Source organism: Podarcis liolepis (genome assembly GCF_965112155.1).
Source record: "Podarcis liolepis genome assembly, chromosome: 7".
NCBI lineage: Eukaryota > Metazoa > Chordata > Lepidosauria > Squamata > Lacertidae > Podarcis > Podarcis liolepis.
Genome location: NC_139561.1, coordinates 13,371,117 through 13,381,977, shown reverse-complemented (window position 1 = coordinate 13,381,977; position 10,861 = coordinate 13,371,117). Strand labels below are relative to the sequence as shown.

Genomic DNA, 10,861 nt, shown 5'->3' with positions numbered 1-10,861 from the left:
CCGGACTGCCACGGAGGCAGAGAAAGAAGCGCACCTGCTCCTCAAGGCCCTTGACCCGCTGCCGGTGGGCCCTCTCCCGGGCATCCAAGGTGTGTTCTGCCTGGAGCTGAGAGCTGCGCAGCCGTTCGGCCTCCAACTGCAGGTCCTGCCGGTGTCGGGTTGAGGAGTCCACCCTGGTCTGGGCCTGCTCCAACTCTGTCACCTGTGCCTGGGCAAGGAGAGGGTGGAGGAAAACCTCGCTGGGGGGGCCAGCGCCTTCTCGAGCCTCATGGTTGCTGGGAAAACCTGCCGCCTCCCCAGCAAATCTCCCAGAATTCAATAGTTGCAACCACCTCTGCTTTCAACCGACAGCCAAGTTCCTAGTCCTTAAGACTGGAGATAAGCCTCAGAAGCACGTGCAGCGCCTGCTGATCTCCTGCCAGCCTAGGCAAAGGCCCATCAGGGGGTGGTCAGTGTTGTGCAGAGCTCCTTTCGCCCCTCCGTGGTTGAACCAGAGAAATGAGGCAAAAATGGGCTATGCTGAATCCTTTAGCTCCCTGTGGGGTTGGCAACGCTCGCATTTCCTTAACAAGGCCAAAGGCAGAGCTGGCAGGAGGAGACCAGCAGGCAGTTCTCTCTTTCCCCTCCAAACTCCTTGTAGAGAGAGACAGGGCTCCTTGTCTCCTCCTAGCCAAAGCAGCTGGATAGCTCAGTTGGTTAGAGCGTGGTGCTGATAACACCAAGGTTGCAGGTTCGATCCCTGCAAGGGACAGCTGCGTATTCTTGCATTACAGGGGGTTGCATTAGATCATGGACAGGCAAACTAAGGCCCGGGGGCTGGATCCGGCCCAATCGCCTTCTAAATCCGGCCCACGGACAGTCTGGGAATCAGTGTGTTTTTACATGAGTAGAATGTGTCCTTTTATTTGAAATGCATCTCTAGGTTATTTGTGGGACCTGCCTGGTGTTTTTACATGAATAGAACGTGTGCTTTTATTGAAAATGCATCTCTGGGTTATTTGTGGGGCATAGGAATTAATTCTCCCCCCCCCCAAAAAAAATATAGTCCAGCCCCCCACAAGGTCTGAGGGACAGTGGACCGGCCCCCTGCTGAAAAAGTTTGCTGACCCCAGCACTAGGTCCCTTTCCAACTCTAGGATTCTGTGATTCTATGCCTGAGGTCCAGCCTTGGGCCGTGGGGGAGTTGGAGCAGGCAGGGCTGCTCCCCTGGGAAGCACTTGGGTCAGGCTTGCCAGAGTGGCCTGGGAAGGGCAACAGGACTCCATGCTAGGGTCCTCCAGATGGTGCCGAGCTTCTCCTCCAGGGAGGAGGCAGCCCAATCAAAGAAGAGAAAGCAGTTGAGCCCACCAATCGGAATGGAGGAAATTCGAGTTGGGAAATTCAAGCGTCGCCTAAAAGCGGGGAGCAGAGCCTGGCCAGGTAACCGAGTCAGATTTCCCAAGGAGGAAACCCCACAGAGACCACTTGGGAAGGGGCCTACTCCTGAGTAGGTGTGCCTAGGACCGCTGCAGCAGATGGAGAAAGGAGACGTGATGGCTCTCCTACAAGGCAACCGCAGACAGAGGGACTGGGTACAAAATGTACCATACTAGGAACGACTTTTGTTAAAGGTAGAGAGTTGCTAATGAAGTCTTAGTTCTTGGTATGGTGGTCGCCTCTGCACATCCCCCCAGACAGACTGGAACATTTGAGTCAGCTGTGGGGGGAGGAAAACCTTCACTGGGGGGCAGGGAGAGTCGTTACCTCAAGGAGCCGGATCTGTTGCTGAGCCTCTGTTAGCTCCTGCTCCAAACTGGCGAGGGACCTGTCCAGGCGGTCCTTTTCGGCAGAGAGGCGCACAGAGTCCTCGTGCGTCTTCAGCTTCTCCCGCTCCACCTGGGGGGGGGGGAGTGTGTCAAAGCAGAGGTGTCAGAAAGCTGAGTGCCCACCCCCTACCCCCCGCTGCCTCTTGCGGATGTGTTTCTTCACAGAAAGGCACTCTGTGCATGCCCAAGCTGTTCTTTCAGAAGGTAGGCAAGCTCCGAGAGACCACCTGCCCATCCTGCTGGCCCCTGCCTTCCCTTCTGCTCGGACCCCGAGGGGCTCGCCTTGTCAAGGGTCTTCCTGAGGGCGTTCCTGTCCTTCTCCAGGCGCAGGGACGAGCGCTCTGCCTCCCGCTTCTCGTTCTCCAGCTGCGCCAAGGCACGCTGCAGGCTGCTGACACGCTCCTGGAAGAGGCGCCTGTCGCCCTGCACCTTCTGCAGGCTCCGCAGGCCAATGGCCTCGCTTTCCTGGCTCTGGCGCAGCAGCTGCAATGGAAGGGAGGAGAGAAAGGCAATGCGGAGCTCTGCAGGTCGCCCTGGCGGGACCATTCAGCTCCCTCCGCCCCTGCCCACCTGTCTGGTTCAAACCACATGGTACCTCTGGGGCAACAGGTGGGAGGCTCAAGGGTGGGGAGGCCCGGCTCTGGGCACAAGATCCCACCCCCAACCCCCATTAAAAAAAACCCTGGCGAAAACATCTCAGGCTCGAGTCTGCCAGACCCTGTGGGACCTCAGGAGGAAGTTCTGCAGCTACTGTATTTTTTGCTCCATAAGACGCACCAGACCATAAGACGCACCTAGTTCTTAGAGGAGGAAAGGAGGAAAGCCCCGTTTTGGGGGGGATCAGCTCACAGTTTTGCAGCTTCTTTTGCAAAGGGGAAAAGCCCCTTCTTTTGAGGATCAGCTCAAAGTTCTTGAGCTTACTTTGCAAAGGGAAAAAGGGAAAAATATGGGGTTCAACTCCCAATTCTGTAGCTTCTTTAGGAAAGGAAAGGGAGCTATTTCTACAGTTTCCAGACACATAATCTAATGTCACTGGGGAAACAAACAGCTTCCTTCTGCAGAACATTCAATGGAGGCCTGGGCAAGGGGGCGGAGCCAGAAAGGGAGCCAGCGATCGACCACACATTCACTCCATAAGACGCACAGACATTTCCCCTTATTTTTAGGAGGGGAAAAATGTGTCTTATAGAGCGAAAAATACGCTACTTCCCAAGCAATAAAACCGTTCTGCGTTGTATTATGCATGCCTGGCAGAATTTGCACAGCAGGTCGCAGAATTCCATTTTCCCTGGAGTATTTTTGCTGGGGGAACCTGCTGCCACTGCCCCCTAAGTTTTCCGCTGGGAGCCTTTCCTCCAATCCCCCCAACCCCATGCTCTGTCCAGGGACTCACTTCTTCCTGCTGCTTGACCAGCCCCTCCAGCTCTTCCTTCTGCAGTTCCAACTCCCCCTGCTGCCCCTTCATCGCCTGGAACTGCTCGGAGAGGATCCCATTCTGCTTCTTGGCTTCCGAGAGGGCCTGGCGGGCCGCATCCAGCCGCTCCTGAAACAGGCAACAACATGGATGTGGGTTCTTGCCGTGAAGCCATCCCCCTTCCCCCATTCTGTTTTTTTTTTATATATAAGATATTCATTAAAGTTTCCAATTTTATACAAACAAAAAAGAAAAAACAAACATAAAAATATGAAGAAACACATAAATTTCAAAGCCTATTTTCTTATAGCTTATTTCCCCGACCTCCTCATACCTCCCCTTCTTGTATCCCCAAATTAAATTTTATACAGCAAATCCTTATCTCAACATCTTAAATTATTATCACTTCAAATTCTTACTTAGCGAATAAAATTTAAAAAACCATTTTATCATAGTTACAGCTTGAAACCACTTAATTCCAATCCAACATCATTCAACATTCTTTAATTTTGCAATATTTTTGTAAGTAGTCCTTAAATTTTCTCCAATCTTCTTCTGCCGACTCTTCTCCCTGATCACGGATTCTGCCAGTCATTTCTGCCAAACCCATACAGTTAATCAGCTTCATCTGCCATTCTTCCACCCCTTCCCCCATTCTGCTGCCTCGCCTGCCCTTCTTGGGGGTGGGGGGACGTACCAGTGGAGCCAACCCAGGGCGAGGAGGCAGCAGATGCCAGCCCAAGGGCCTGCCTGGCACTCTGCTGATCAGCCCCCTTACCTGCAAGACCCTCCGGTCGTGCTCACTGGCCGCCAGGGCCTTCTGCAGCTGCAGCACTTTCTCCTGGGCTGAGCTGGCACTGTTTTGGCTCTCGGAGAGGGAGGCGCTGAGCCCCTGTACCTTCTCCTTCAGGGAGCTCTCGGCCTCTGTAGCCTTCGCCAGAGAAAGGCTGAGGCGGTCTAAGGAGAGCTGCAGGGCACTGGCCTTCTGCTCTGCCTCAGACACCTGCGGGGTGGGAGAGGACACAGATTAGGCTGCCCGGTTCAGACCCACCAAATGTCCCTATTTTCCAGGGACAGTCCCAGATTTACAGAAGCCGTCCCGGTTTCCGATTTGATCCCAGAATGTCCTGCTTTCCCTTAGGACGTCCCTATTTTCATCGGAGAAATGTAGGAGGAAAAGGAGTTATGCAACACACACACACCCAAGACAAGGAGAGAATTAACTATACAAACTTTAGAAGACACCTGAAGAGAGCCCTGTATAGTGAAGTGTTTTTAAAAAAATAATAATAATGTTTTATTATGTTTTTATATACAGTGGTACCTCGGGTTAAGAACTTAATTCGTTCTGGAGGTCCGTTCTTAACCTGAAACTGTTCTTAACCTGAGGTACCACTAATGGGGCCTCCCACTGCCGCCGTGCGATTTCTGTTCTCATCCTGAAGCAAAGTTCTTAATCCAAGGTACTATTTCTGGTTTAGTGGAGTCTGTAACCTGAAGTGTCTGTAACCTGAAGTACCACTATATTGGAAGCCGCCCAGAGGGGCTGGGGCTACCTAGTCAAATAGGTGGGCTAGAAGAAGGAGGAGGAAGAAGAGGTATTTATACCCTGCCCACCTCGCTGGGTTTCCCCAGCCACTCTGGGCGGCTTCCAACAAAGTATTAAAATACAGTGGTCTGTTAAACATTAAAATCTTCCCTAAACAGGGCTGCCTTCAGATGTCTTCTAAAAGTCAGATAGTTGTTTATTTCCTTGACATCTGGTGGGAGGGTGTTCCACAGGGCGGGCGCCACTACTGAGAAGGCCCTCTGCCTGATTCCCTGTAACTTCGCTTCTCACAGGGAAGGAGGGAATCGCCACAAGGCCCTCGGAGCTGGACCTCAGTGTCCGGGCTGGAAGATGGGGGTGGAGACGCTCCTTCAGGTATACTGGGCAGAGGCCGTTTGAATAGGACGTCCCTATTTTCTTTGGAGAAACGTTGGAGGGTATAGAAGCCCAAGGGCTCTTGAGAGGTGGCAGCCAAAGAAATCCTCTTCCCCACTTGCCGGTTGCATGTCCTGTCCACAAACTGTGGCCAAGCAGAGCCGGCTGCCACCTCCTGTCATCGCAAGAAGCCTTCCAGGCTCTGACCATGGAGGTCCTGGGTTCAACCCCAGAAGCACCTGCAAGAGGGACGGGGAAAGCTGAACCCCTACCCTGCCCACCCAGCCACCCTCCTCTCAGAGGCCCCAGAGAGCAGCTGCTGCCAGTCTAGGCAAGGCTGATCAGGACGGCTTGAGGGGGGTCACCTGTCTCTGCAGGACGTCGATTCTGTCATGCAGCCCCTGGATCTCCACCTCGCGGTCACTCAGCACCAGCTTGGACCTCTGCAGCTCGCCCTCCAGCGACCGTCTCAGGAGCTCCAACTTGGTGCTGCGGCTCTCGGAGGCATCCAGGATGTCTTTGAGGCGACGCTTCTCCAGCTCCAGCTTGGCCTCGCTGGCCTTCATCTTGCCGATCTTCTCCTGAGGGAAGAAGGGAGGAGGGAGAGGGCGGCCATTGCCAGTTGCCTCAGGCCTTTTCTGAGGAAACTGGCCAGGTTGAAGAAGCCCCAGCAGAGGGAACAGAGAGCTTAGAGCAGGGGTAGGCAACCGAAGGCCCGTGGGCTGGATGTGGCCCAATTGCCTTCTCAATCCGGCCTGCGGACGGTCCAGGAATCAGCGTGTTTTTACATGAGTAGAATGTGTCATTTTATTTAAAATGCATCTCTGGGTTATTTTGGGGGCATAGGAATTCGTTCTTCTTCTTTTTTTTCCAAAATATAGTCCGGCCCACCACATGGTCTGTGGGATAGTGGACCGGCCCACGGCTGAAAAAGGTTGCTGACCCCTGGCTTAGAGGGAATGAAAACCTGCTGAGAGGCAGAACTGGACAGCAGGCCAAACAGCGTTTTGGGGGGCACAGAGGGGTCTAAGAGCTACACTTTGCCAGGGTCTTCTTGCTCCTCTCAGCCAATGGCTTCTGGGGGTCTCTCTGGCAACTCTGAAGGACTCCAGAGGAATCCCAATGATAATTTGGGGCTCTGGGCTTCATCTGCATTCATTGCCTTAGAATTTCCCTCCTTTTTCCCATTGGGAACGATATGCTTCCTTTCACTTTTCCTCTGCATAAATTATTGCTCTTTTTATGGCGGATGGGGGGGGTCAGTGGTTTCAAGGAGGTGCCTGAGACACAAAAACTTCCGGCAATTCCCTCAGTCCTGAGGGAAAACTCTTTTCCTCTAAATTTGCCTCCTTTCCTCCGAGAATTTGGGCATCTCACATTTGTCCGGTGAAGAAATGACCTGGAATAGGACTCCCCCCCCCCTTCACACACACAAAAAGGTAAAGGTAAAGGACCCCTGACAGTTAAGTCCAGTCATGAACGACTCTGGGGTTGCAGCGCTCATCTCACTTTACTGGCCGAGGGAGTGTTTGTCTGCAGACAGTTTATCCGGGTCACGTGGCCAGCATAACTAAGCTGCTTCTGGCGAAACCAGAGCAGTGCATGGAAACGCCGTTTACCTTCCTGCCGGAGTGGTACCTATTTATCTACTTGCACTTTGATGTGCTTTTGAACTGCTAGGTTGGCAGGAGCAGGGACCGAGCAAAGGGAGCTCACCCCGTTGCGGGGATTCAAACCTCCGACCTTCTGATTGGCAAGCCCTAGGCTCAGTGATTTAGACCACAGCGCCACCCACGTCCCTTGTTTCACACCCACAACTACATGGTTAAAAACCTCCAGTGTTAACCATGCCAAGCAGGGGGGGAAGGCAGCCTTGAAAACAACCATTTTCTTTTCATCTGGCCATATTGGCGATTACCGTATTTTTCGCTCTATAACACGCACCCGACCATAACACACACGTAGTTTTTAGAGGAGGAAAATCCGTAGGCATGCCACCCGTAGGCATTCCCTCCATAACACGCACAGACATTTCCCCTTACTTTCTAGGAGGAAAAAAGTGAGTGTTATGGTGCAAAAAATACGGTAATTCTCCCCACCAGCACTCAAGAGATTTCACTGCTCTCCTCCAGCCAAATTACCTCACCCACACAAGTGCCACCCTTTCCACAGAGAAGCCAGGACCAGCTCCAGGCACGGAAAAGCACTCTGCACACGCTCAGTGGCACTTTAAAAACAAAACAAAACCCCAAACCTTCTTGTTGTATCAACAGTTTTCAGAGCAGTTCAAGTATCACGCGGGAACATTTCACAAGAATTTGACCAGCTCAGCAACATTCACCAAGAAAGAATGTCTCTTCTGAGCCAACATTTAAGCAAACGTTTTCTAGCATTTTATTAGGCATTGGTCACACGCTTTAGTGCCCCCCCCCATGCCTCCTGCTCCTTTCTCCCCATCCTCTCATGCCTCCCCCCATCGCATGGGGACCCCTTCTTCCAACTCTCAACCCAAGAAAAGGGAACAGCAGCCTCTTTCTCTACGAGAAACGGTGCCAAGCTCAGGGAGAGCATGACTGGTGGCCCAGACCTGAGCTGGACCTGCTGCTGCTCGCCCCCCTCTCCCTCATCAGCTCAGCCTATTCCTTGGCCTCTGCCAGGCCCCTTGGCAGCCGCCCAACTTTGTTCCTTGATCGGAGCAAAATTTACACCAGGAGGCTTAGTTTGGTCAGAATTGAGTATACACTTTCAGAGTTAACGCTAAATACATTACTTCCGATCAATGAACCACCATAGCTGCTAGACGGCCATGAAAATTTGCGTCCCTGGCTTTTTAGACTCATCTACCCAGACGCGGGTGGTGCTGTGGGTTAAACCACAGAACCTAGGACTTGCCGATCAGAAGGTTGGCGGTTCGAATCCCCGCGACGGGGTGAGCTCCCGTTGCTTGGTCCCTGCTCCTGTCAACCTAGCAGTTCGAAAGCACGCCAGTGCAAGTAAATAAATAGGTACCGCTCCGGTGGGAAGGTAAACGGTGTTTCCGTGCCCTGCTCTGGTTTGCCAGAAGCGGCTTAGTCCTGCTGGCCACATGACCCGGAAGCTGTACACCGGCTCCCTCGGCCCATAAAGCGAGATGAGCGCCACAACCCCAGAGTCGGCCACGACTGGACCTAATGGTCAGGGTTCCCTTTACCTTTACCCAGATATTATCTGAAACCAAAGAGGCACGTTGGTTGCCAGATGTGGATTTTCCCCACCCCGGCTCTCCTACCCCACCAGAGGAGTAGCCCACACAGATCAGCTGAGAGCTAGGCCTTGTGTGTGTAAAATGACCCCTCCTCGCCCATCCAGTGATGGACCTGGTGACTGGGGAGGGAGCTTCAAGTCCACTGTCCGTCCCCCCACCCCCTAAGTTTTGCTGCCAGGACCAAAACTGAGTCCTTCCAGGAGTGAGGAGGGCGGGCAGCGGAGGTGGAGCTCACAGACCGACCTTCTGCCGGCACCTTCCTCACCCTGCGGTCCCGCTTCCCTCCCTAGCGTGGCCTCACCTGGGTGGCCCTGCGCTCGCTGTCAGCCGCCTGCAGGCTCCGCTCCAATGCGGCCAGCCTGTCCGCCAGGGCCTTGCGCTCCCTCTCGTTCCGGCGCAGGGTCTCCTCCTGCTGCATAAGGGCCGTCTGGGCGCTGCTCAGCTTCCCGTCCGCACTGCGCCTCCCTGCGGAGGAGGAAAGAGGGCAGAGCGCTCAGCGGGCAGAGGCAGGGCAAGGCAGGGCTTGTGGCCCTTGAAATCTCCATCTTGGTGGAAAGCAATTACACATCATGGCATGGAGCTCCCAGTGACTCAGGGGAGTCAGCAAATCCCGCCCCCCCCAATCTCTCAGCAGGAAATGGCGTCACCCACCCCAGTCCCTTAAGGCTGATGAGGAGAAAGAGACCTCCTTTGCCCCACCCCACCCTCTCACATGGGCTCCATCCTGCCACATTTTGCTAGGTCCTTAAGGCCAGGCCAGGCAGATTCATGACCCAGCTCCTCTTAGATAGGGGGCACCCCGCACTTCACTTCCCCAGTGGGAAATGCAGTTTAACGGCTTAGCTGATGTTTTCTTAAACCCACCCCCCTTGCTCTTCGTACAAAACTCGGGAGGGGGTGTTATTCAAGGGAACCTTTGAAAAAAAACCACCACAGAAACGAGGCTGGTGGTGATTAGGGCTGGGTGATATATCAATATATCATCCAAAAGGGATTTGAAATCCGTAATGTGATATCGGTTTCATAGCTTCTGACCTGGCAATATATCATGAATCGCGGCGTTTGTGTGTGCTGTGCAAAAATCACAATGTGGGGGAAAACCATGAAGCCAGCCAATTCCTCTACACAGCTTCATCCTTATTTCAGACATTGCGATATATCAGTATATTGCAATGTTTAGCTGGTGATACGAAGTTGAATACCAACTCCACTCTTATTTCAGACACTGCAAAATATCAGTATATTGCAATGTTCAGCTGGTGATACAAAGTTGAATACCAACTCCATTCTTATTTCAGACACTGCGATATATCAGCATACTGCAAAGTTTAGCTGGTGATATGAAGTTGAATACCAACTCCATTCTTATTTCAGGCATTGCGATATATCAGCATACTGCAATGTTCAGCTTGTGATCTATCGCGATGTTGGAAACCAGATATCGCCCAGCCCTAAGGGTGACACAGCAGAGTAGACAGAGACCTCCGACCCCACCTCTGACCCACCTTCATCGCATTCGGCCACCTGCTTCTGCAGCTGCTGCGCTCGAGTCACAGCGACGTCCCGCTCGGCCTCCATCTCTGCCAGCTGGCCGTTCAAGGTGCCCAGCTGGGAACGGGCTTCGTCCTGGACCCCAAGGAGGACGGACGAGAAGGGGGAGAGGAAGGGAGGAAGAACAACAAGGCAACTGGCTGTCAGGATCTGAGCATGGAGGGGGCCCACGAAGGCTCAGAACCTCGTGGGAAAGCAGAGATCCACCCGCCCCTGCGCCAGCCATACCCGCTCTCGCTGCGTCTCCCTCAGTTCTTGCAGGAAGTCCCGGAGCGCGGATCGCACCACCTCTGGGTCGATGTCGGCTACCAGCTGCTCGCTCCGACTGGGGGAGCCAGCAAGCTCCGGGGAGAGGGGGCGGGAGGCCAAGCTGCCTGCCTGCGGTGTGGGGCTGCCTGGCCCGTCTGCGGTGACATCCCCTACAAAGAGAAAGCGTGAAGGTTGTGGAAGAAAGGGGTTACGTTTACTGCATTTACTGTATTAAAAGAAAATATTATGAAAATGATGTATAGATGGTACTTAACCCCGGTGAAACTAGCAAATATGCATCATACAAATAATAACTTACGTTGGAAATGTAAAGAAAAAGAAGGTACTTTCTATCATATGTGGTGGAGGTGTCCTAAGGTGAAAGACTTCTGGGAAAAGATTTATAATGAGTTGAAAGAAATGTTGAAAAATACATTTATTAAGAAACCAGAAGCCTTTCTACTTGGAATAATAGGATTGGAATTGTCCAAAAAAGATGTTAGATTGTTTTTGTATGCCACTACAGCGGCAAGACTTTTATTAGCCAAAAATTGGAAATCACAAGAGATACCAACAATAGAAGAATGGCAGATGAAGATGTTGGACTTTATGGAGCTGGCTGACCTGACTGGAAGACTCCGCAACCAGAAAGAAGAGGAGACACAAGAGGATTG

The 10,861-nt window shown here is 52.7% G+C and overlaps 1 protein-coding gene across 2 annotated transcripts in view; it reads right to left on the bottom strand.

Annotated features, from left to right (window-relative positions):
- The window catches only part of CROCC (ciliary rootlet coiled-coil, rootletin), a 69,164-nt gene that overhangs the window by 865 nt on the left and 57,438 nt on the right, over positions 1 to 10,861 (bottom strand). For both annotated transcript variants that reach the window (XM_083514564.1, XM_083514565.1), the window contains 9 exons: positions 10,167 to 10,357; positions 9,893 to 10,013; positions 8,689 to 8,852; positions 5,509 to 5,724; positions 3,998 to 4,222; positions 3,199 to 3,348; positions 2,088 to 2,288; positions 1,744 to 1,875; positions 35 to 208 (listed from right to left, as the gene is read on the bottom strand). In XM_083514564.1, the coding sequence (XP_083370690.1) occupies positions 35 to 208; positions 1,744 to 1,875; positions 2,088 to 2,288; positions 3,199 to 3,348; positions 3,998 to 4,222; positions 5,509 to 5,724; positions 8,689 to 8,852; positions 9,893 to 10,013; positions 10,167 to 10,357 (1,574 nt within the window). The remainder of the gene's footprint in view (positions 1 to 34; positions 209 to 1,743; positions 1,876 to 2,087; positions 2,289 to 3,198; positions 3,349 to 3,997; positions 4,223 to 5,508; positions 5,725 to 8,688; positions 8,853 to 9,892; positions 10,014 to 10,166; positions 10,358 to 10,861) is intronic.